General features: G+C 40.7%; 1 protein-coding gene across 2 annotated transcripts in view; it reads left to right on the forward strand.

The window, feature by feature from the left end:
• Nucleotides 1-24,114, forward strand: part of EXOC4 (exocyst complex component 4) — an 807,451-nt gene that overhangs the window by 716,000 nt on the left and 67,337 nt on the right. For both annotated transcript variants that reach the window (XM_060414840.1, XM_027968812.3), the window contains exon 15: nt 20,352-20,493. In XM_060414840.1, coding sequence (XP_060270823.1) covers nt 20,352-20,493 — 142 coding nt within the window. The remainder of the gene's footprint in view (nt 1-20,351; nt 20,494-24,114) is intronic.

Genomic DNA, 24,114 nt, shown 5'->3' on the forward strand with positions numbered 1-24,114 from the left:
GAAGACAAAGCCCAGAATGACCTGCTGATACCTGAGACACTGAGGATGTTCAGACACAGAAAACAGGAAGTGGATACGCCCACAGTTGGTAAAGTGGTAAAGGTCATTAATAGAAAGCACAACTGCTCTTTCTCTTTTATTTCTTTCTTACTTAGAGAAGGGACTGTTCTCCAGACTAAAGGGCGAAAGGGCAGGACAGCTCGTGGTAAGAGACAGTTGTGAGAAAAGCATCAGATGGCATCTTGTTATCTGGCACCCCATTATCTTTGGGGTGTTTAAGGAAATTGAGGGAAATGTGGAACATGTAAAATATGACAGAACACCAGATTGCAGCAGATATGCCTTTTCATGGTTTTGGCACTCCAGGTGGGATGTGGGATCTTAGTTCTCCAACCAGGGACGGAACCTGTGCCCCCTGCAGTGCAAGCACAGCATCCTGGCAATTACCACAGAAGGGAATTCCCAGACTTGCCAATTCTTAGAACAGTGAGTGTTAAAGAAATTCTAGACACCATAGACAAGAAGTTGACAATGATGCCTAAAACCGATATGATTGTTGGCACCTAGAAAAGGTTGAGTGCCAGGAGTCAGTGTGGTTTCACAGGAGTTAAAGAAGAGCATCATAGCTGCCCAAGGGCCACCAAAAGATACTGGACAGGATCTGTAGAGGAGAGAATGGGGCCCTGTGCATGTCTTTGTGTATTAGCGGGCAGAGACAAATCTAGCCACAATCTCAAACGCATATGCTTAATTTCCAAATAGATGTGAATATGTTCTTCAACTTAGCTCTGTGTTTATCAAACCAAGATTTACCACTATCATATTGTTATTTCCCCGAAAATGAAATTCTATTAGTCCAACAGGGGGAAATGGGAAAATTTTTAAATGTTCCTCACTTTTTAAAAGTGGGTGTTCTAGCAAACGAAGCAACTGACAAAGAATGAATCTCAAAAATATACAAGCAACTCCTGCAGCTCAATTCCAGAAAAGTAAATGACCCAATAAAAAAATGGGCCAAAGAACGAAACGGACATTTCTCCAAAGACATACAGATGGCTAAAAAACACATGAAAAGATGCTCAACATCACTTATTATCAGAGAAATGCAAATCAAAACCACAATGAGGTACCATCTCACGCCAGTCAGAATGGCTGCTACCCAAAAGTATGCAAACAATAAATGCTGGAGAGGGTGTGGAGAAAAGGGAACCCTCTGACACTGTTGGTGGGAATGCAAACTAGTACAGCCACTATGGAGAACAGTGTGGAGATTCTTAAAAAACTGGAAATAGAACTGCCATATGACTCAGCAATCCCACAGATGGGCATACACACCGAGGAAACCAGAACTGAAAGAGACACATGTACCCCAATGTTCATCGCAGCACTGTTTATAATAGCCAGGACATGGAAGCAACCTAGATGTCCATCAGCAGACGAATGGACAAGAAAGCTGTGATACATACACACAATGGAATATTGCTCCGCCATTAAAAACATTTGAATCAGTTCTGATGAGGTGGATGAAACTGGAGCCTATTATACAGAGTGAAGTAAGCCAGAAAGAAAAATACCAATATAGTATATTAACACATATAGAGATGGGAGGGGCTCCCTGGTGGCTCAGAGGTTAAAGCATCTGCCTGGAATGCGGGACACCCTGGTTCGATCCCTGGGTCAGGGAAGATCACCTGGAGAAAGAAATGGCAACCTACTCCAGTACTCTTGCCTGGAGAATCCTATGGAGGGAGGAGCCTGGTGGGCTACAGTCCACGGGGTTGCAAAGAGTCGGACACGACTGAGTGACTTCACTAGTGTCAGTATAGAGATGGGAATACCAGACCACCTGACCTGCCTCTTGAGAAACCTATATGCAGGTCAGGAAGCAACAGTTAGAACCGGACATGGAACAACAGACTGGTTCCAAATAGGAAAAGGAGTATGTCAAGGCTGTCTATTGTCACCCTGCTAATTTAACTTCTAGGCAGAGTACATCATGAGAAACGCTGGGTTGGAAGAAGCACAAGCTGGAATCAAGATTGCTGGGAGAAATATCAATAACCTCAGATATGCAGATGACACCTCCCTTATAGCAGAAAGTGAAGAAGAACTAAAAAGCCTCTTGATGAAAGTGAAAGAGGAGAGTGAAAAAGGTGGCTTAAAGCTCAACATTCAGAAAACGAAGATCATGACATCTGGTCCCATCACTTCATGGGAAATAAATGGGGAAACAGTGGAAACAGTGTCAGACTTTATTTTTTTGGGCTCCAAAATCACTGCAGATGGTGATTGCAGCCATGAAATTAAAAGACACTTACTCCTTGGAAGGAAAGTTATGACCAACCTAGATAGCATATTCAAAAGCAGAGGTATTTGTCAGCAAAGGTCCGTCTAATCAAGGCTATGGTTTTTCCAGTGGTCATGTATGGATGTGAGAGTTGGGCTGTGAAGAAGACTGAGCACTGAAGAATTGATGCTTTTGAACTGTGGTGTTGGAGAAGACTCTTGAGAGTCCCTTGGACTGCAAGGAGATCCAACCAGTCCATCCTAAAGGAGATCAGTCCTGGGTGTTCATTGGAAGGACTGATGTTGAAGCTGAAACTCCAGTACTTTGGCCACCTCATGCGAAGAGTTGACTCATTGGAAAAGACTGATGCTGGGAGGGATTGGGGGCAGGAGGAGAAGGGGACGACAGAGGATGAGATGGCTGGATGGCATCACTGACTCAATGGACGTGAGTCTGAGTGAACTCCGGGAGATGGTGATGGACAGGGAGGCCTGGCATGCTGCGATTCATGGGGTTGCAACAAGTCGGACACGACTGAGTGACTGAACTGAATTGAACACATATATATGGAATTTAGAAAGATGGTAACGATAACCCTATATGTGAGACAGCAAAAGAGACACAGCTGTAGAGAACAGTCTTTTGGACTCTGTGGGAGAAGGCGAGGGTGGGATGATTTGAGAGAATAGCATTGAAACATGTATATTATCATATGTGAAACAGACCACCAGTCCAGGTTCGTTGCATGAGACAGGGTGCTCAGGGCTGGTGCACTGGGATGACCCTGAGGGATGGGATGGGGTGGGAGAGGGGCTCAGGATAGGGGGAAAAAAAGTGGGTGTTCTGATGAATAGCCTATGAACAAAGAGATCTAAGCCTTTATGGGTCAGTATCTAGGTGATTTCTCCTAAACTTCATGCCTTCAACCTAGTTACCAAAGGGCTGGTGATCCAAAGTATACAGCCCAGAAGTAGCTGCACGTATAATATTCTCAGGGACATGGAGTATTTGGGGGATACCTCAGTGTTAAGCCAGAGCTTTTATATAATCATTGAAAACAGCTCCAGACGGAGTGACCTCGCTAAGTTAAGAAGTCTACTTTGTGGAGTCTGCATCTTCAATCTGTGATTTCTTTAGAAAATGGCAGAAATACCCATGGTAGTTTTCTGAAAATTTAGACAGCAAAATGATTCTGTGAAACATTTTCTAAGGGAGGATTGAATCTGCTTTGCCAGGGAATCTTGGCGTGCATTAGTCAGAATGAGAGCAATGTATGATTTTTTCACTACTCAGTAAATACCCCTAAAATGATCCTACTAAAATGATAAAGAGAAAGCAAGTTATTTGTTCCCAAGTAAATGTCATTTCTGTTACTTAAAAAGCTCTTCCTGCCACTTATCCCCATTCTGTAGGAGTTGTGCCATAGTTTAAACATTTGGCCTTTGTCCCTACTTTGACTGGCTCTGGAGGTTGCAGTGCAGTGGGACATTGTTTGCTAGTGACCAGATCCTTCCTGTTCAAGGGCTCTTACTGTCATTCAGTTGCTAAGTCGTGTCTAACTCTTTGCAATCCCCTGGACTGTAGCACGCCAAGCTCATCTGAGTTCCACTGTCTCCCAGAATTTGCTCACACTCATGTCCATTGAGTTGGTGATGCCATCCAACCACCTTATCCTCTGTCATTCCCTTCTCCTCCTGCCTTCAGTCTTTTCCGGCATCAGGGTCTTTTCCAATGAGTCAGCTCTTTGCATCAGGTGGCCAAAGTGTTGGAGCTTCAGCTTTAGCATCAGTCCTTCCAATGAATATATGAAGTTGATTTCCTTTAGGATTGGCTGGTTTGATCTCCTTGCAGTCCAAAGGACTCTCAAGAGTCTTCTCCAGCACCACAATTCGAAAGCATCAATTCTTTGGCATTCAGCCTTCTTTGTGGTCCAACTCTTCAAGGTCAGTGGTTTGCAAATAGCTATTCCAGCAGCAAGCTTGTCCTGCCAAACCTTAATAGGTAACGAGTGAAATTGGAGCTTCTCTGATGAAGGTGGAGGAGGGCAAAACTGAGAGATTAGATTAGGACTGCTACAGTAGAGCACATCTTGAGAATCCTTGCCTTAGTGGTTACAATGTGCCCTGCAAGGGTAGCCCAGGGGTTCTTGTGACTCTTCATCCCACTCCTTCCTACCCCAAATGTGCTCTGAGATCGGAGTCATCATAGCTCAAAAATATGAGTAGAAGGTTGTATTTATTCATCAAGGCTCAGTCAGGAAAACAGAAGTCATTATTTAGGGATTTCAGGCAAGAGGGAATTTAACACAAGGAATTCAGTGTTTTAAAGGTTGCTAAGAGGGCTTAGTTGGAAGGAAGCAAAGAGCAAGGAGAACTAGCAGGTGGCATGTGGGGAAATGAAGAGATACAGGAACCGCGCCAGTGGTTCCACCTGCCCGAAGCAGGGAGGCGGCTGTTGCGGGAGCAGTTCTGGATGCTGCTACGAGCCTCTTATTTGCCATCTGCCTGAGCATCTTTGTCCCACTGCAACGAGGGCAGGATGCCCTCCCTTTCCTTTTACCTTCCACATCTTTGGGGAGTGCCCCTCACCAGCAGAATCTAAACTCCAAACCCTGCTGGCCGGGAGTTGGAAAATGTCCTTCCTGTGCTTCCAGGAAACGGACTGGGGATGATGTCAAGATAACAACAGACAAGGGCACTGGGTATTTTCCCGCCTCACTTTCTACAGTAAATTTATTCTCAGGTGATATCAAATGGAACACAGTCCTAAGAACGCAAATAATACAGCCAGTCCCCCGTGGTGGTAAATAGAAAAACCATCTTTCCAAAATAAGCCCGATTCAGCTGTGTCAGCCTTAATAAAAGATCCGACTTGTCATTGTCTTTATGTGCATATTGAAATAATTTATAATGCAGTTTCAGTCTCTTCAAGTGAAATCGCAGTTCCTATCATTTCAGGTCAAAATTTCAGAGTCTCTGTGGGTTCATCATCATTGCTCCCTTATCTGTGCCACAGGGATACACACTCCGGTGTGTTTCTTCTGTCTCCTCATAATGTCTTTGGTAGAAGGGGAAATAAACTGTAACCATGAAATAAATGCTGATTCAAAATATAAATATGACCTTTCAGACCCAATTGAGTAAGGCAGACCTGATCTCTCAAAAACACAGTTTCAAAGCTTTGTTGAACATCCGTTTGAAGTCCTAAGATAACACCCAAGTTCACTTGGCTATAGAATCAAGCACTAGGGACATACTTGTCTTGAAAAGAGAGATCCCTGTCATTTCCCCTTCAAAATAAGGTGAGAAACACTGCTTGATCTTCTCCCACGCTGCTGCTGAGAGTCATTCCATGCTTTCCCACCAAACTCCCACCTCCTCTTGCCTAAAAGGCCACCTTTTATTGGATTTGCAACTCTGGGGAAAATCATTCTCCCCCTTTTTGTGGGTAAAAAGATCAAATTTAAGCCTGCCACCCTAATCCCTTTTTCCTCCTACACGTCTCCACCGATTTGAACTTTGAGAGAATTTTGCTATGTTCTCAGACGTTGGCAGTTTCTTATTTGAAGGTCAAAAATGTCATGAGCTGATACAGTTTGAATGTCTTACTATCTCAACATGTCATTTCCTTTCTGTCCCTTAGCCACAGGTACAACTAAGCCTACAGATGTCTAGTTTCTGCAAGCGCTTCCCTGGTGGCTCAGATGGTAAGGAATCTGCCTGCAATGCAGGTAACCCAGGTTCAATCCCTGGGTCAGGAAGATCCCCTGGCGAAGGGACTGGCTACCCACTCCAGTATTCTTGCCTGGAGAATTCCCTGGACAGAGGAGCCTGGCAGGCTACAGTCCATGGGGTTGCAAAGAGTTGGACACCTGAGCAACTAACACATACTTTATCTTGATGAGTAAAGATATGCGTCTAGGAATTTCACTCTTTCGGGGTTCCTTCTTGAAGTCCAGCAATAATCACTTAGATTTACTGAGCACTTACTATATCCTGAACATTGTTATGAAAGTTTTATGTATTTTATATCATTGAATCCTTACAGTGTCCTTTGGAGGCTGAAACAGTAACTGCACTGACTCAGAGTTTTCACAGTTTGCCCACGGTTATTCAGCTGAATTGAGTCAAGTGGTTGAGTCAGAATTTAACCACTACTTACTGAGGCTAAACATAGGTAGTCAACCCCAAAGAAATGTAAGAAATGTTGTGGTAGCTAGAAAAATCAAGTTTACAATTAATATGAGAACCATATTCTTTTACTTAGTAAAATAAAATGATTTAGATTTTCAGACAGTATCCTGAAATTATATGATGACCTGATAAATGATTACTTCTCTGTATAGCTTATCCTTAATGGTCATAAAAACAGATTATTCTTTTGGTTTTTAGAAAGTTAATTCTGGAAGCATCTCCTTGAACTGTTAATCATCCTAGGAATTATGTGGCAAGACTGGAATGGGTGCGTGAACAGTATTCATGTGTTACTAATGCATAATGACTGAAATATGGCTGTGTATTATGAACCTTCACAAGGCATTAGTCAGTAGGTACATGGCATCCATTCATCATTTTAGCCTGCACAGGGAGTATCTGACACAAGAGAAATTAAAGGGGAACTACTGAACTGTTATCTTTACCCCATCCTAGGAAAGTGGCCACATTTATCCTCACAGAGTAGAAATACTCTTAGCAAGATTTACACCTGCAAACCCTGCACTGTGTGTTAGCGAGTTGCTTCTCTCTGTATATCTTACTTCCAGCCTCCTTCCTAGGGAGCTGTCATCAGCGACGCAGCTAGTCTTGGTGATTGTGTGCTTGGTGGCTGAGTCAACTGTGTCTTGCAGTTAAGTCAGTTGTCCGTGTGTTTTCCACATAGCAATAGGATCAGAGTGACCAGTGCTTATAATTTTACCTATTTTCTCTACAATGACAGTAGCTCATCAGATTTTGGCATTAAATGTATCAGTTCGGTTCAGTCCAGTCACTCAGTCATATCCGACTGCTTGCTACCCCATGGACTGCAGCACACCAGGCCTCCCTGTCCATCACCAGCGCCCCGAGCTTACTCAAACTCATGTCCATTGAGTCGGTGATGTCATTCAACCGTCTCATTCTCTGTTGTCCCTTTCTCCTCCCACCTTCAATCTTTGCCAGCATCAGGGTCTTTTCAAATGAGTCAGTTCTTCGCATCAGGTGGCCATAGTATTGGAGTTTATTAAATGTATAAAGCTAGTTGAATTGTTCCTTTACCTGAAGCTATAGATAAAGGAGAAGGATACTGAGTTTTTGTCATTTTTTTCATTCAGCACATCTTTATTAAATATATAATAGTTTAGAAGCGGTGGTAATAGTAATTGATTTGCTTCCCTGGTGGCTCAAACAGTAAAGAATCTGCCTGCAGTGCAGGAGATGTGGGTTCAGTCCCTGGGTCAGAAAGATCCCCTGGAGAAGGGAATGGCAGTGCACTCCAGTATTCTTGCCTGGAGAATTCCATGGACAGAGGAGCCTGGCAGGCTACAGGCATGGGGTCATAAAGAGTTGGGCACAACTGAGTGACTAACATGCACAATAGGAATCACCATATATTAAGGACTATTCTTAATATATAAACTATTCTAAGTGTTTATATATTTTCTCATTTGCTATTAAGAATCTCATGAGGAAGGTATGAGGATTCTCTTTTACAAGTAGAGAATCTGATATGGAGAAGTTCACCCAAATGGTATATGAGAATTTGAACTCAGATTTGTCTGTCTCCAAAGGGTACCATCTTGTTCATTGAACTTGATACTTGATGGCTGATTCCAGAAACTACATTATATGCTGGGTCTGCAAAGATAAAAGTGAGATTATACTTGCTGTCCATCAAAAGATGATGATTATTTTTCAGCTTGGCCCAAATTTTTGAATGATGTCGCTGCCTGAATAGGAAACTCGTGGGAAAAAAAAAAAGACAACAAGAAAACATTTAAAAGAAGAGAGACTCCATATGGGACTTTCTAGTTTTATCTTTATTTGTGGAACATTTTTTTGTTTGTTTTTTGGGTTTGGGGTTTTTGCTGTCATATTGGGATCTAAGCTTTATTTCTCTTTGGTTCAGTTTCACCGTTTGTAAATCGACCTATATGTTTCTAATTTAGCCAGTGAATAAGCCATCCCCTGAGGCTCTTTGGAAGATTTACAAATGCAAAGCTGGAGGGATCCTGTTTGAACACATGGATAAACTTTATCTCTTTGCCATAAAATATTTTTGCCTCTATAATTCTGTTAAAACTCAAATCTGTGTTGTTTTTTTCACCTACACTCTCTTGTCAAGTAGTTACTAACATTTTAAGATGCTCTATGATGCAGGGATTAACAAGAATACAGAAGGCTTACAAAGTCCATGGAAATCTAAGAAAGCTCTGCAGTAGAGCCTTTTTCAACAGAAGAATGGGAGCTATTCATTAACTCGTTTCCCCCCTTTCTCTTTCCTTTCTGGCAGGACCTGAATGAGCCAAACCACACTAGTTTTTAGTAGATGATTAGGTTTTTTACCAAGCCTGGGGGAGGATTATTTGGAATGAAAGGAAAGTCAATCTTAATGTTTGGCCCCAGGACTGAAAGACACTGAGGTCTGTTCTGTCATTGTCCCAATGTGTAAAGACCATGTGTGTGTGTTGTTTGCACTGCATGGAGCTCCGTGTAATGAAGGATCAAGGCTTGTTCAGGCTTGTGACCATCAAGCATTGTGTCATGAGAAACCAAATGTGATTTGCCTACTATGGAACCAGGCGGTGTGTACTGTAAACCGTTGGCTCAGAATTGGCCTCTTCTCCCGTGGTAGCCCAAGGAAACAGCTTTTTTTTTTTTTTTTTTTTTGTACCTTGGTTCTTATTTTTGATTTGCTCTTCACATTGGGTCTTACACCAGTCTCCTTTCTTTTCCCTATATAGGTCAGTATTTGGCATAATTTTGCAATTTCAAACACTCATAGGCTTTCCAGAGCTTCAATTTCTTACCCTGAAAAAGAATAACGTCACAGGCCAATGAACTGTTTGGAAGACATTAGGTTAATGTCATTGTGAAGATGTTAATATAATGGGAGAAAAAGTTTGTGGAATTCTGTGGTCCTTCACTTGAAGATTAAATTGAATAGGCATTATTGCTGAGTGTAAAGAAGAGCTATAGGCTATGAGAGATGCCAGCAGAAGTAAGTTATTGCCTCTGTTGTCATACATCTCACAATCTACTAGCCATTCCGTACCGTAGGCAAATACAGCTCGAGATGGAAGTGTTGAGGCTAGAAGGAGGAAGCCGAGAGTTACTGGAGTTCAGAGGGTGATCCCTAGCTCTGTAGCAGGCCCTGTGTTAGGGACCACATTCCCCATTTTATTCTCACAGCAACTCTATGAAGAGAGGAGGAAAACATGGTTTAGGATTGTTGAGAAATGTCTTCTAGAGGTAATAAAAAGTGAAAGAATAAATGTTACTCCTTTTGGAAGCAGTAGAAAAAGAGTTTGTTTTCATTGAGATGAAGATTACTCTTGAGCATCATCCTTAAATTTAAATGCGTGGGTCTTTTTAATTAAAATATGGTCAGTTTACAATGCTGTGTTCGTCTCTGGTGTACAGCAAATTATTTCAGCCATACATACATACACGTGTGTGTATATGTGTGAGTATATTCTTTTTCACACTCATTTCCATTATAGTTTATTATAAGATACTGACTATAGTTCCCTGTGCTATACAACAGGACCTATTTACCTATTTTATATATAATAGTGTGTATCTATTAATCCCAAATTCCTAATTTATCCCTCCCCCCCATTTCCCCTTTGGTAACCATAAGTTTGTTTTCCATGCCTGTGAGTCTATTTCTGTTTTATAAATGAGTTCATTTGTGTAATATTTTCAGATCCCACATATAGGTGATATCATATTTGTCATTGACTCACTTCACCTAGTAAGAAAATCTCTAGGTCCATCCAAGTTGTTGCAAATGGCAAAAGTACAAGTTCTTTATAAATTTGGTCTTTGGATTCTTTTGGTTTGGGTTTTGGTTTGGTTTGGTTTTTGCCTTATCATAATACATTCTGGGACATTGGGTTGGCAGTGAGTGGGACAGGCATATTTTTTCAGCCCCAAAGAGTTCTATAGTTAGGGGACTGTCCGACATTTCAGAGGAGAGAGAGGGAAGTGAGAGGGAGAAGTTCCAAAAAACACTAAGAATTTATATTGCCCATTGTCTTATGATTAATAGTGAGAAAAGATGTAACACATGATCATTAAAAAACAGTACCACAACTGAAATTGTTTGCAGGGCAGCAGTGGAGACACGGACAGAGAGAACAGACTTACGGACTCAGCGGCAGGGGGAGGAATGAGAAGGGGAGATGTATGGAGCGAGTAACGTGGAAGCTTACACTGCAATATGTATAATAGATAGCCAGTGGAAACTTGCTGTATGACTCAGGAAACTCACATCAGGGCTCTGCAACAACCTAGAGGGGTCGGATGGGGAGGGGGTTCACGAGGGGGAGACATATGCATACTTGGGCTTCCCTGCTGGCTCAGTCAGTAAAGAAACTGCTGGCAGTGCAGGAGACCCAGTTCCATCCCTGGGTCAGGAAGATGCCCTGGAGAAGGAAATGGCAGCCCACTCCAGTATTCTTGCCTAGAGAACCCCATGGACAGGGGAGCCTGGCGGGCTACAGTCCATGGTGTCTCAAGAGTCAGGCATGACTTAGAAACTAAACCACCAACCACCACCACCATGGCTGACTCATGTTGATGTTTGGCAGAAACCGACACTATTCTGTAAAGCAATTATCCAAACACAATTCTGTAAAGCAATTATCCGTCAATTAAATAAGCTTTTTAAAAGAAAAAAAACAGTACCACAGAAAAGAAAGTAGGTCCCTGCTTCCTGTAGTCACTGGAAGCATTCTTTTGATCATGAACTTACTATCAATTAGGAGGTTACACCCCAAAAAACAAATATAAGTAAAACACCTTCCCCTCATCCTTCACCTCCCCCCATTCTTAAGTTCTTTTTCCTTCCTGATAATGATTTTTTTCACTTTTCCCTGTTCCAGTTTTAAAAAGTCTCTTTTATTAGCCCTTCTTCCCCCAAAAGGGTAGATGAGAGAGAGCTCCCTTCCAGAAGCAGCAGTGAAAAGGCTTAGCATTCTTCTTGCATGGCTTTGAGATACGGAAGGATTCCTGGGTTGAGTGTGATGTCTCCTGGAGCAGGCTGTATTTCCCAAGCAGGTTATACACATAAGTGTCCATGTGCATACAGTCTGATCTGACTGATGCACAGTGCGTCCCTGTACTTCACAGTCACAATTTTTTTAGGTCAAGGAGCAGTTTGCATCAGCGTATTTTGCTTTTCAGTGTCAATTGACTTTGCTAGTTTAAACCCCAAATTTCTAAAGGTATCAGGGCTGAAAAGAGGTAGTTGTTTGGGGACAGGAGAACCAGTGCTTTAAGAAGTAAAATGGAGAGAGCCTAGCAAACATGTTTCTTAGATAAGGCCCATTCTTACATTGAAAAGAACTTAAAACTTGAGTTGTTAGAGGATGGGAGAAAGTGACTATATGACTTAATAATAGGGGTTAAAGCTAGGACTATTGACAAAGAGAAGCTAGGTATTAAAATAGGTTTCAAGAAAGAGAAAGAATGTTCAGAAGAGTCACCATGAAATGTTAGCTTGGAGTAAGTGACTTAGTTAAGGAGGAAGGACATCCCTATGCTAAGAAGATTCAACATAGATGCTAATAAGACAGTAGACCCTTTAGCATGTGAAGATCACCTGTCCATCCCAGAAGCCTGTAGGTTTCATAAATAGGGAAGTAATATATTTAAGAATACTTTAAAAGTTCCTACTATGTACAGAGCACTGGGGTGGAGGAAGCTTAGCATGCATGTGTTGCAAATAATTTAAGGGAATGAAAAGTAGGGATAGTGGTATAGAGACGTTAAGAAAGCTGAGGATAGAGCTCACTGGCATTAGAAGTTCAACTTGGACCTGGGGTATTATAGTGTAAGACATTTTTAAATCCTACTGTAGCATTGGGCTTGACAGTAGTATTAGTATGTCCCACAGATATTTAAGGAGAAAAAAATAGGTTAGATGGGGATCTCCTGTTGCAGCCCCTGTTAACTCTGTAAACCCCAGGAGTTCTTGATGTCACAGGCTGATCAGCATCCTTAATTTTATTTTTTTGCAATGTATGCCAGATGACAGCATCTCAAAATTATTTGCAAAATCTAATAATACATTGCACCAGGAGTTAGGAAGGTCCTGTTACAATTTTCTAAATAGGAAAACTGAAGATTGATAATTAAATAATTTTATTCCATGTTCAAGCAGAGATCATTTTGTGGTATCTGTACAAATAGAAAGAGGGGTCAGAAATAACAATTATGCCAAAATTTTATCTTCTACACTGTTTTCCAGTGAGATATCTCATGAGATCATTTTTCATCATCTTTTTCTCTCTTCTAAAAAGTTTGAATTCACAGTTAACCTTCCTTTTCCTGCTGTAACTATCTTTCCCTATTCAATTTATCACTTTCATGACAGCTGATACTAGTCTAAGCTAATATGGCAACAATTTGAGATAATATTGCAGATGCCCAAGGACATGCTCGCATGAGTCAATTAAAGAAGTCACAGTAAGTTGCCATTGAAAGTGTAGCAGCTGCATCCTTGAAAACAGATGCTCTTCTGGGTCTGAATGAGTTCAATTTTGACTAATTTTAAGACCTAAACAGATTTCAGTCTGGTTAATATTAGGATGTGGAACCACTTGAGACATCCTAATGTCCTAGACTGATTGCTTCTCCATGACAGTTAGTATATGCCTTTCCTTGAGAGATGCTGAGTATTTGATATGCTAGGGATTGTATGTCCGTAGGAAATATAGACCCTCAAGTCTCGGCTGTAGGAAGGTGGACTCGTGAAATCAAGGTGACTTCTGAAGGCAGTGCAGTTTTTTGTTGTTGTTTTCTTAAGTGCTTTGACTGTAGGGATTGACCAGAATTGCTTTATACTATACATATGCAAGATTCCTTGACAGCCCAGGAAATTAGCTATAATAAATGACTTCCCTGTCTTTACTTTGTTCGTTGGATACACTCAAGAAACTAAAGCGAAAGTTAGTTGTAAATGCCAAGTCATTTCATCTCCTGCCTGATCTTTATCAATCTGTTATTATGTGAATTATTTGTCATGTTATATTGGTCAGTTAAATCATTTGTTCTTTTTGAAAAATCAGGAACTGAGCTCCTGTAATGCCTGCTATTATTCTGCTGGCCTTGAAAATAGGGGTGTGTGTGTATAAAATCCCTTACTGGAAGGAGTTAATGATCTGGTAGGCATACATACTGATAAACATGATAAACAGCATATGATAGCTAATAGAACTGTGTGAAAAACATAACCAGAGGAACCAGTGACCCTGCCAGGAATCATGACTATTTCAGAAAGAGGAATAAGAACCATCAAAGATACAGAATCATTAACCGCCATGATGTGTTTAGGGAATTTGCTTTAAAAGGGTAGCAAGTCAAAGGGCCAGAGCTGGGGTAGGGAGAAGTTTGAGAAAAAGGAGAAAGTGGTGAAAGATGGAGAAAACTGAAGTGTTGGGCAGAAAACAAAAACCATGGAAAGCCTTTCTAAGAAGCTTCATCATATAAGCAATGGGAAACACTGATGTTTTTACAAGTAATTCTTAATGACATAGTCAAATTTTGTATCTTAGATAAATAACTCCATTGATCTAACTCATATTTAATTAGTTAAATATGGAGTAATGATGTAAAGTAGAGCCAGGCATGAGGCAAAGACGTCAGTCAGGAGACTGTTACAGTAATCCATGGAAGAGATGAAGGCTTCACCAAGGAAGTGAGCAGATATATAAAAAAGACAATATATTAAGGAAACATTTAGGGAATAAAGTTGGCAGAAATTAATCTTTGCCGAGGAGAGTGAGGGAAAGGAAAGGAGACATTCAAAGATTACTCTCATGTTTGCAACTGAGATTCCTAGATTTATATACCACTGATAGAAAAGGAATTCAGGATAAAGAGCAGATGCTGAAGAGTTTAGTTTGAACATACTGCATTTGAGAGGCTTGTGGGATCTACAGGTAAAGATAGCTTGGTAACAGTTGATCAAATAAAGTTTAGGAATCAGCAGTTCCTAGATCTTCCAGATCCAGGGATCAAATCCGTGTCTCTTAACATCTCCTACATTGGCAGATGAATTCTTTACCACTAGCACCATCCCTTGGAAGCCCTAGATAATAGCAAAAGCCATGAAAATTGATGTGTTCACTCAAAGAGAACCATATAGAATGACAAGCAAGGGAGACCAGTAGAGAAAAAGTCCCTGGGAACTCCAGCTTTTATGGGTGTGCTAAAGAGAATCCAGTGAAGGAAATTATTAAGGTAATGGCAGAGAGGTGAAAGGACAGCCAGAGAATTTTGGTGCCATCCAAGCCAAAAGGAATCAGAATTCAAGAAGGAAGTGGCCAGTCCTACGGAATATAGCAGAGAGCCTTTCTGTGGGTAGCACCTAATAGATTTGGCAATTAGGATACCATAGGCAACTATTATCAGAATAATTACCTAATAAAGATGTGAAGACAGAAGTCAGATTAAGGCACATGGGAGAGTTAATAGAAGGCACAACTATGGAGAAAGCAAATGTTGATAGTTCTTTTGAGATCTCAGTAAGAATCTGAGGTCCTCAAGCAAGGAGTTAACAGCAAGAAGGACAAAAGGCCTGGGGAGAGCAGCGTGAATTTGGGAAAGTTGTTTAGAAAGGGCAAGGATATGGCCAAGCACTAGTGAAAGATTGACAGGTGATAATGAAGACTTTCAGGGGGGTAAAATCCAGAAAATTCTAGGGACAGCCATCTGTACTTTGGTTTTCCCATCAAAAAAAGTGTGTCATAGAATTAGCCTAGAGTTAGTTAAGAATCAGCCTAGAGGGCCATTGGCCAGACAGTGGCATATGGCCACTACCAGCCATAAGCAAAACTGTGAATGAAGACATTCAGCTTCTCAGAGTCTACTGAGGAATGAGCAAGAGAGAACTGGCAACGTCTGTTCATTCACCTAGCAAGCAGTAGCTCTCTCAAAGACCATGCTTTAGTTTCCTCATGTAAACAAATCAGTTTAGTACAGAAAGCCACAGTCATGTGGCCACAAATGCTTAGGAATCTCAAAGATGCCTGCTTTTATGCAATGGTTGTAAGAGGAACAAGGATGTTTTGAATGATGTGATATATTAGAAAAGCAGCTCAAAGTGCATATCTTAATAAAATTGTTGTTGTTGTTCAGTCACTCAGTCCTGTCCTACACTTTGTGACCCCATGGACTGCAGCACGCCAGGCTTCCCTGTCCTTCACCATCTCCTGGAGCTTGCTCAAACTCATATCCATTGAGTCAGTGATGCCAGCCAACTATTTGGTCCTCTGTCATCCCCTTCTCCTCTGCCTTCAAACTTTCCCAGCATCAGAGTCTTTTCCAGTGAGTCAGCTCTTCACATCAAGTGGCCAAAGTACTGCAGCTTAGGCCTCAGCACATCAGTCCTTCCAATGAATATTCAGGATTGATTTCCTTTAGGATTGACTGGTTTGATCTCCTTGCAGTCCAAGGGATTCTCAACAGTCTTCTCCAACTCCACAGTTCAAAAGCATCTATTCTTTGACACTCAGCCTTCTTTATGGTCCACCTCTCACATCCATACATGGCTACTGGAAAAACCATAGCTTTGACTAGATGGGCCTTTGTCAGTAAAGTAATATCTCTGCTTTTTATTATGCTGTCTAGGTTGGTCATAGCTTTTCTTCTAAGAGCAAGCATCTTTTAATTTCATGACTGCAGTCACCATCTACAGTGATTTTGTAGCCCAAGAAAATAAAATCTATCACTGTTTCCATTGTTTTCCCCATCTATTTGCCATGAAGTGATGGGACTGGATGCTATGATCTTAGTTTTCTCAATGTTGAGTTTTCAGCCAGCTTTTTCACTCTCCTCTTTCACCTTCATCAACAGGCTCTTTAGTTCCTCTTTACTTTATAGTATAAGGGTGGTGTCATCTGCATGTCTGAGGTTATTGATATTTCTCCTGGCAGTTTTAATTCCAGCTTGTGCTTCATCCAGCCTGGCGTTTCTCATGATGTACTTTGCATATAAATTAAATAAGCAGGGTGACAATATACAGCCTTGATGTAATCCTTTCCCAGTTTGGAACCAGTCCGTTGTTCTGTGTGTGGTTCTAACTGTTGCTTCTTGACCTGCATACAGATTTCTCAAGAGGCAGGTTAGGTAGTCTGGTATTCCCGTCTCTTTTAGAATTTTGCACAGTTTGTTGTGAACCACACAGTGAAAGACTTGAGCGCAATGAAGCAGAAGATGTTTTTTGGAAATTATCTTGCTTTTTCAGTGATCCAGTCGATGTTGGAAATCTGATCTCTGATTCCTCTGCCTTTTCTAAATCCAGCTTGTACATCTGGAAGTTCTCGGTTCATGTGCTGTTTTAGCCTAGCTTGGAGGATTTTGAGCATTTCTTTGCTGACATGTGAAATGAGTGGAATTGTGTGGTAGTTTGAACATTCTTTGGCATTGCCATTCTTTGGGATTAGAATGAAAACTGACCTTTTTCTGTCCTGTGGCCACTGCTGAGTTTTCCAAATTTCCTGGCATATTTAGTGCAGCACTTTAACAGCATCATCTTTCAGGATACTTAATAAAATAATCAAGTATGGATATTGTTGAAGGCCAATATATGTGGACTCTGCCAATGAGAAGAGTAATCCCCGACATAAATATACAGACGTGAGCCTCTAAAAGTGTGCTTGCATGCGTGTGTGTGTGTGTGTGTGCATGCGTCAACTAATCTCTGTCTTGACTGTAATCTCCCAAGGAGATTCTGTCAGCTTTGCTTTTTTTTGGTAGATTTCCATTTGACATTTAAGAGGTAGTTAATTGTTCATGTTTTCTTTTCCATCCTCAGCATCTCTTTGCTCAATATATTCCTTCTTGTTAAGAAAACTTCATATGTTTGAGTGAGCTCAATTCTCAAACCAGCTTTTCAGTGGAGCCCTGGGCATCATTTTTAAAGTTGCTTCACTGAAATGTTATTTTTGCTGTCGATTACAGTTTCACAAAATATAAAGTGTTGCGCTGCTGTTATAAACTACTTCTACCTCATTCATTGCAAGTTTTACCAAGACTGCGTCTCTGGCTGTTAACTTACTCTACTTGGATTTTTTTTTTTTTTTTAACCTTTGTAGAGTTTGAAAGTAGTCAACTGCTACACGTGATGAAATTACATATTTCTGTAAGAAGAAAGGGAGATTTTTTAACTTGGTGAAATTTGTCCAAAATGATTAGTATAGCCTTGGACCTTAGACCTTGAACAGGGATTCCTAGGTGGTGCAGTTGGTAAAGAATCCACCTGCCAATTCAGGAGACACAAGAAATGCTGGTTCGATCCCTGGGTCGGGAAGATCCCCCAGAGTAGGAAATAGCAATGCACTCCAGTATTTTTGCCTGAAAAATCCCATGGACAGCAGAGCCTGGTGGGCTATAATCCATGGAGCTGTAGCGTTGGACACAGCTGAGCACACACACGTGTGTGTTTAGACGATGAACCCAATTTCCTTAAGGTCTGATTTCCTCCTTTTTTTTTTTTAATTGATATATGCTTTGCTCTTCCTGGCACAATGTCACACAACAGAGGAATTTAAGGGTTCAAAGGCCCTAATTGCCTTGAAATATTAGAACACTGTTGCTTATAGTTGCTTTCACCCAGTCTACCAAAAGAAAACGTTATGAAGGCAGTGATCTCACCTTGTATCAAACAACTTGAAAAATGATAGCATTGGAGAGGAAAAGCAGTGTCTACTTCCAGTCCTGCAGACCAAGTCAGTGAACATCTCAGATAATGCCAAGGCTGGTAATAATTTTAAATCTCCATCACTGTGTTTCCTTCCTCCTTACACATCCATTCCCTTAAACAAAATTCTTTTTTAGTGTGTTTACCATATTTTAATTTATTGAAATCTGCTTCCACAAAGGAGAACTTAGCCTTTTAAGCCTTGACTGTCTCTCTGGGCTCGTCTCCATGCTTGGCTGAGTCTAGGAACAGATGCAGCACTGAAGCGCACAGCTGCAGTTACACTTTCCACTACAGGTGTTGATGCCCTGCTCCGCACGGCAGACACCTTCCAAGTTAGACAGCGTGCCTCGCCAAGTCTCATGGCCCCTACGGCCAGGGAGCTCTTCTTCCAAACATTTCATCCTCTGAGGAAGAGAATTTTCACATGGAAAAGCAGAAGATACTGATCAATGGAAATTGAACCTCAAGGTGGATGGCTTTATCTATTAAGTACCTTGTTGCTATAATTAAGCTTAGAACTCTTAGTCTGGGGAAACCACATGTTGCAGGATAATTCTTAATATTAAAATTAATATTGCTTGTGTTTATTATTTATATTAATATTGAGTGAGTTTTCTGTGCTGTTGTCCTAAGTATCAATATTTTAACTACATTAACCCATTCAATACTCCCAACAACTGTAAACTATTCAAAGTTCCCAGCAACATTCTGTAGGTACAGATCCCCCTTTTACACAAGAAACTGAGGTGGACAGAATTTAAGTCATTAGCTCTTGGTCACAGTAAGTAAGTAAGTAACAGAAACTGAACTCAAGGCCAGCTTTTGAGGCTCTAGAGAACTCGGAGAACTTTTGAATGAAATTGCCAAATTCTTCTTGGTGATGTTTGAGAAACTGTGGGGAACTGTTTACGCAACAGAAGTCTAGACATAAGGAAACACAGCTCACATTTTTGTTTAGTATTTTGCTGATGAAAAATACCAAATGCTATTAAATGTTTTATCAGTTACTTGGGAGAGTGAGAGAAGTTAGGTTTATCAAATTTTCCAAAAGACCTTTTTATGAATTTTAGCTGATTGTAAGTAAGCTTGATATGAGTTAAAGGAAATTGCGGCACACTACTTCCTGCCCCCCACCCTAGGAGATTTTAGGCTTCACACAAGGAGCATGGCTTCTAGAACTTGAGAGTTGATCATTCTCTCTAGACAGGTCAGACCACTCTGTAGTATTTATTATGTTTGGTTCTGAGTCCCCCGTTTCAAAGGAAATAGACAATTGGAATGTTTTTTTGGTGAACTATGAGAATTATAAAATGGCTCAGTTTTATTATTTGAAGAATAGTTGAAAATCTGGGAATATTTAGCCCCCAAAAAGAGAAGAGCTCAAGGAAGACAGAAGAGGGATTTTTAGTATTTGAAATACTGACACTTGTAAGAATGATTGTTAAGTTGGTAGAACCAGAGCCAATGATTAGAAGTCCATGACAACAGATACAGATTGACCTAAGATGGCCATATCTTTCTTAGACGGAATAGGCTGTCACAAAAGGTATTGAGTTTCCCTTCACCAGGGCTTCCCAGGTGGCACAGGGGTAAAGAGTCTGTCTGCCAATGCAGAAGATTCAGGAGAAGCATCTTGATCCCTAAGTTTGATCCCTGGATTGGGAAATGGAAATGGAAACCCACTGCAGTATTCTCTCTTGGAAAATTCCATGGACAGAGGAGCCCGGCGGGCTACAGTCCAAGAGAGTCAAGCACAACTGAATGTACACAACCTAGCCTAGCTAGCCTTCCTGTCACAAACATTTGTATGCAACCAAATGCTCCTGGGTGTGCAACCAGGAGCTGAACAGCCACGTGAAGATGTACAAATAACACAAGCATAGACCACATGGTTGGGCCAGATGACTGAATTCACTTCCAAATGTGAGTTTCTGTTTCTGTCATTCTGTGAATTGATGCAAGACAATCCTCTGGGCTTGTATGTTTAATCAAATACAGAAATAGTCTATCTTGTCTTGAATGTCTGATGCTGCCAACACTAGCATTAGCCAAATTGATAAAAACAACATGATGAACAACAAAATCATATGTCATTTTGAAATATCTCTGCAGGCGTCTAATGAAATGATGGGTGTTTCGTCCTCACCTCTTTCTGCAGATCTGTCTCCTGCTCCAGATAACCATGTGAACGTTGATCTCCCTCCAGTGTCAGAGCAGATTATGCAGACGCTGAGCGAACTTGCCAAGTCTTTCCAGGATATGGCTGACCGCTGCTTGCTGGTCCTACACCTGGAAGTCAGGTATGACTTCAAGTACAAGACTTCGTGATTTAAATGCACTGTGGGTCATAAATCACTCACTTCTTTCCACGGAGTGTCACCATCCATTTTTGTTCGTATTATGGATGTTGTTCTTTGCTGATACTGAAAGTGATTTTTAGTGTTATTCAGTCACTGTTAGTTTTTAAGTACATGATGGATTGTGAATATGGTGGTTTGGAGTTTGCATGGCCCATGACATCAGAAATGGTCTGGATCAGAATATCTATATGGGTTGCATAGGCCATCTTAAGTAACTTAATTAACTTGACTAATTCAGTTTCCTCCTCTTAAAAATAAAGACAGTAATTTCTAACTTCAGTTCAGTTAAGTGGCTCAGTCGTGTCTGACTCTTTGCAACCCCATGAATAGCACCATGCCAGGCCTCCCTGTCCATCACCAACTCCCAGAGTTTACCTAAACTCACGTGTATCGATTAGGTGATGCCATCCAACCATCTCATCTTCTGTTGTCCCCTTCTCCTCCTGGCCCCAATCCCTCCCAGCATCAGGGTCTTTTCCAGTGAGTCAACTCTTCACATGAGGTGGCCAAAATATTGGAGTTTTGGCCTCAGCATCAGTCCTTCCAATGAACACCCAAGACTAGTCTCTTTTAGGACGGACTGGTTGGATCTCCTTGCAGTCTAAAGGACTCTCAAGAGTCTTCTCCAATACCACAGTTCAGAAGCATCAATTCTTCGGCGCTCAGCTTTCTTCACAGTCCAACTCTCACATCCATACATGACCACTGGAAAAACCATAGCCTCGACTAGACAGACCTTTGTTGGCAAAGTAATATCTCTGCTTTTGAATGTGCTATCTAGGTTGATCATAACTTTCCTTCCAAGGAGTAAGCGTCTTTTAATTTCATGGCTGCAATCACCATCTGCAGGGCGTTTTTTTTTTAATATAAATTTATTTATTTTAATTGGAGGCTAATTACTTACAATATTGTATTGGTTTTGCCATACATCAACATGAATCCACCACGGGTGTACACGTGTTCCCCATCCTGAAGCCCCCTCCCACCTCCCTCCCCAGACCATCCCTCTGGGTCATCCCAGTGCACCAGCCCCAAGCATCGTATCCTGCATCGAACCTGGACTGGCGATTCGTTTCATATATGACATTATACATGTTTCAAGGCCATTCTGCCAAATCATCCCACCCTCTCCCTCTCCCACAGAGTCCAAAAGAGTGTTCTATACATCTGTGTCTCTTTTGCTGTCTCACATACATGCAGGGACTTTTAAATAAAATAATAAGTGCAATGCCTGCCACAGAGAAAGTGCTCACTATGTGGTAGCTTTTCGACTACGATGACTTTATTGCCATTTATATTTTTATTATGGTACTCTGTTAATCAAGAAAGGAGTGTACGGATGAAAGAACTGTGACTCCTTCCTTTAAGAACTTAAAACCCAATTGAAGGAATTAAGTTCAATCATAATTCAAGAAAATAATTTCTAAGATGTGATATTGCTGGGCTCTTGTTTCTTCCCCTGAAGTGTAAAATACTATGATTAGTTTATTATCTATTATCTGTCTAGACTGTATTATCACACCTATGGAAATGGTAGGAAGAAAAGACTAGGAAGTCTCCAATCATTTATTTATTCATTCAATTAAATATATATTAAGCAATGAAAACAACACTCAAGGTCTCTGCTCGCATAGAGCTACATTCTTATTGGGTAAACAACCAATGAATAAATACAAAGGAAAATTTCAGATTAGTGTAACTAAAAAAAGCAAAAATAATAGCAGAATGGAATTAAATGGTGCTATCAAATAGAAATATAAAGTAAGCTATACATGTAAACCACACCAGTTCAGTTCAGTTCAGTCACTAAGTCGTGTTTGACTCTTTGCGACCCCATGGACTGCAGCACACCAGGCCACCCTGTCCATCACCAACTCCTGGAGTTTACCCAAACTCATGTCCATTGAGTCAGTGATGCCATCCAACCATCTCATCCTCTGTCGTCCCCTTCAATCTTTCCCAGCATCAGGGTCTTTTCAAATGAGTCAACTGTTCGCATCAGGTGGCGCAAGTATTGGAGTTTTAGCTTCAGCATCAGTCCTTCCAATGAACACCCAGGACTGATCTCCTGTAGGATGAACTGGTTGGATCTCCTTGCAGTCCAAGGGACCTCTCAAGAGTCTTCTCCAACACCACAGTTGAAAAGCATCAATTCTTTGGCACTCAGCTTTCTTTTTAATACAACTCTCCCATCCATACATGACTACTGGAAAAACCATAGCTTTGACTAAATGGACCACTTCTTTCCTATGCTACTTACTTTTTTCATTCTTCATTATCTTGTCCAGTGAATTACTTGCTTATTGCTTGTGAAGACCTTTGAGTAGGGTAAGAGAAGTAACATTGTTGATTTGGAGTCTATTTACTCAGCATTATTTCTATTCTTATTTCTTACATTCAGTTGTTTAGAATTAAAGACTATTCCTCTATGCTTTCTGATTTTATGATAATTTTTAGATTTATTTTCTATTTATTTACCAGCTGACAGTGAAATAAATCAGATATTTTCTGTGAATAGATAAATGCAGTTGATGAGAAAAAAAAACAGTAATACTCTGATGCCTCTGTTACCTGGGTTGTGCAGCAAACCATCAAATTAATTACTATCACAGCTCCTAGAATTTATGCTATTGATTGCGTGTGTACACGATGTGTTCTTCATTTGGAATTATCAGCTGGTAGTGTAGCTAATTTAAAGTGTGATATTTTCAAGGCATTTGAGTAAGATCATTTTAACCCTTAACCTCTAACCTGCTTTTTAAAATTTTTTTACATCTTAGCAATAGTATTTTTAATAATGTTAAGCATATTTTAGTTATTATTTAATAATTAACTTTACAAGAAACCATTCAGTGCTGTAACATCTATTGCCATATCTCCTTCCTCATTAATTTAAAAATAGAAAAAGGATCATTTTAAGACTAAATTACAAAAAAAAAGACTGAGTTTTAGAGTCCTGGATGCAGAATTATCTTTACTTGACTGTAAATGAAAACATTAACTATGTTTGTTTTTTCCAAATTAAATTTTCTTATATCTTCTTTTAACATGGTTTCAACATTCAGGTTGCTTTCCTATGAATGTGCTCCTGATTGTCTTTGCTTTTTCTTAAGTATGGTACAAAAAACGAGACAGAGCATTCCATGTATGGCTCAGGTAGTGAATGTCGACATACTTTATTCATTCCGTGTCACAGTAACAAGATTTTGTTTGTTTGTTTGTACAGTTAATGGTAGAAAAGGAATAAGGAGAACCTCAAGTAAATCGTTGCTGTAGTAGTCCAGTGCTACAGCAGAGGAGATGGCTCAGGGCTATGGGTACCCACAGTGCGTGACTGTGGGAGCAACTTTTAGCACCTAGGAGGCAGGAATCAGGTGTGCCTCATTCATTACTCTGGCTCTAGAACCTGTAACAGTCCTGTTGTATAATAAGTGTTCAGTAAAAGCTTCAGTGACTCTGGAGATTTAGCTGGTTTGAAATCAAACCCAGATAAAATAAGTGCAGCTTCCCCAAACAAAACATGCTACTCATCAAAGACAGTGAATTGGTTTGGAACTCACA

This window comes from Ovis aries, chromosome 4 (genome assembly GCF_016772045.2).
Source record: "Ovis aries strain OAR_USU_Benz2616 breed Rambouillet chromosome 4, ARS-UI_Ramb_v3.0, whole genome shotgun sequence".
Lineage (NCBI taxonomy): Eukaryota > Metazoa > Chordata > Mammalia > Artiodactyla > Bovidae > Ovis > Ovis aries.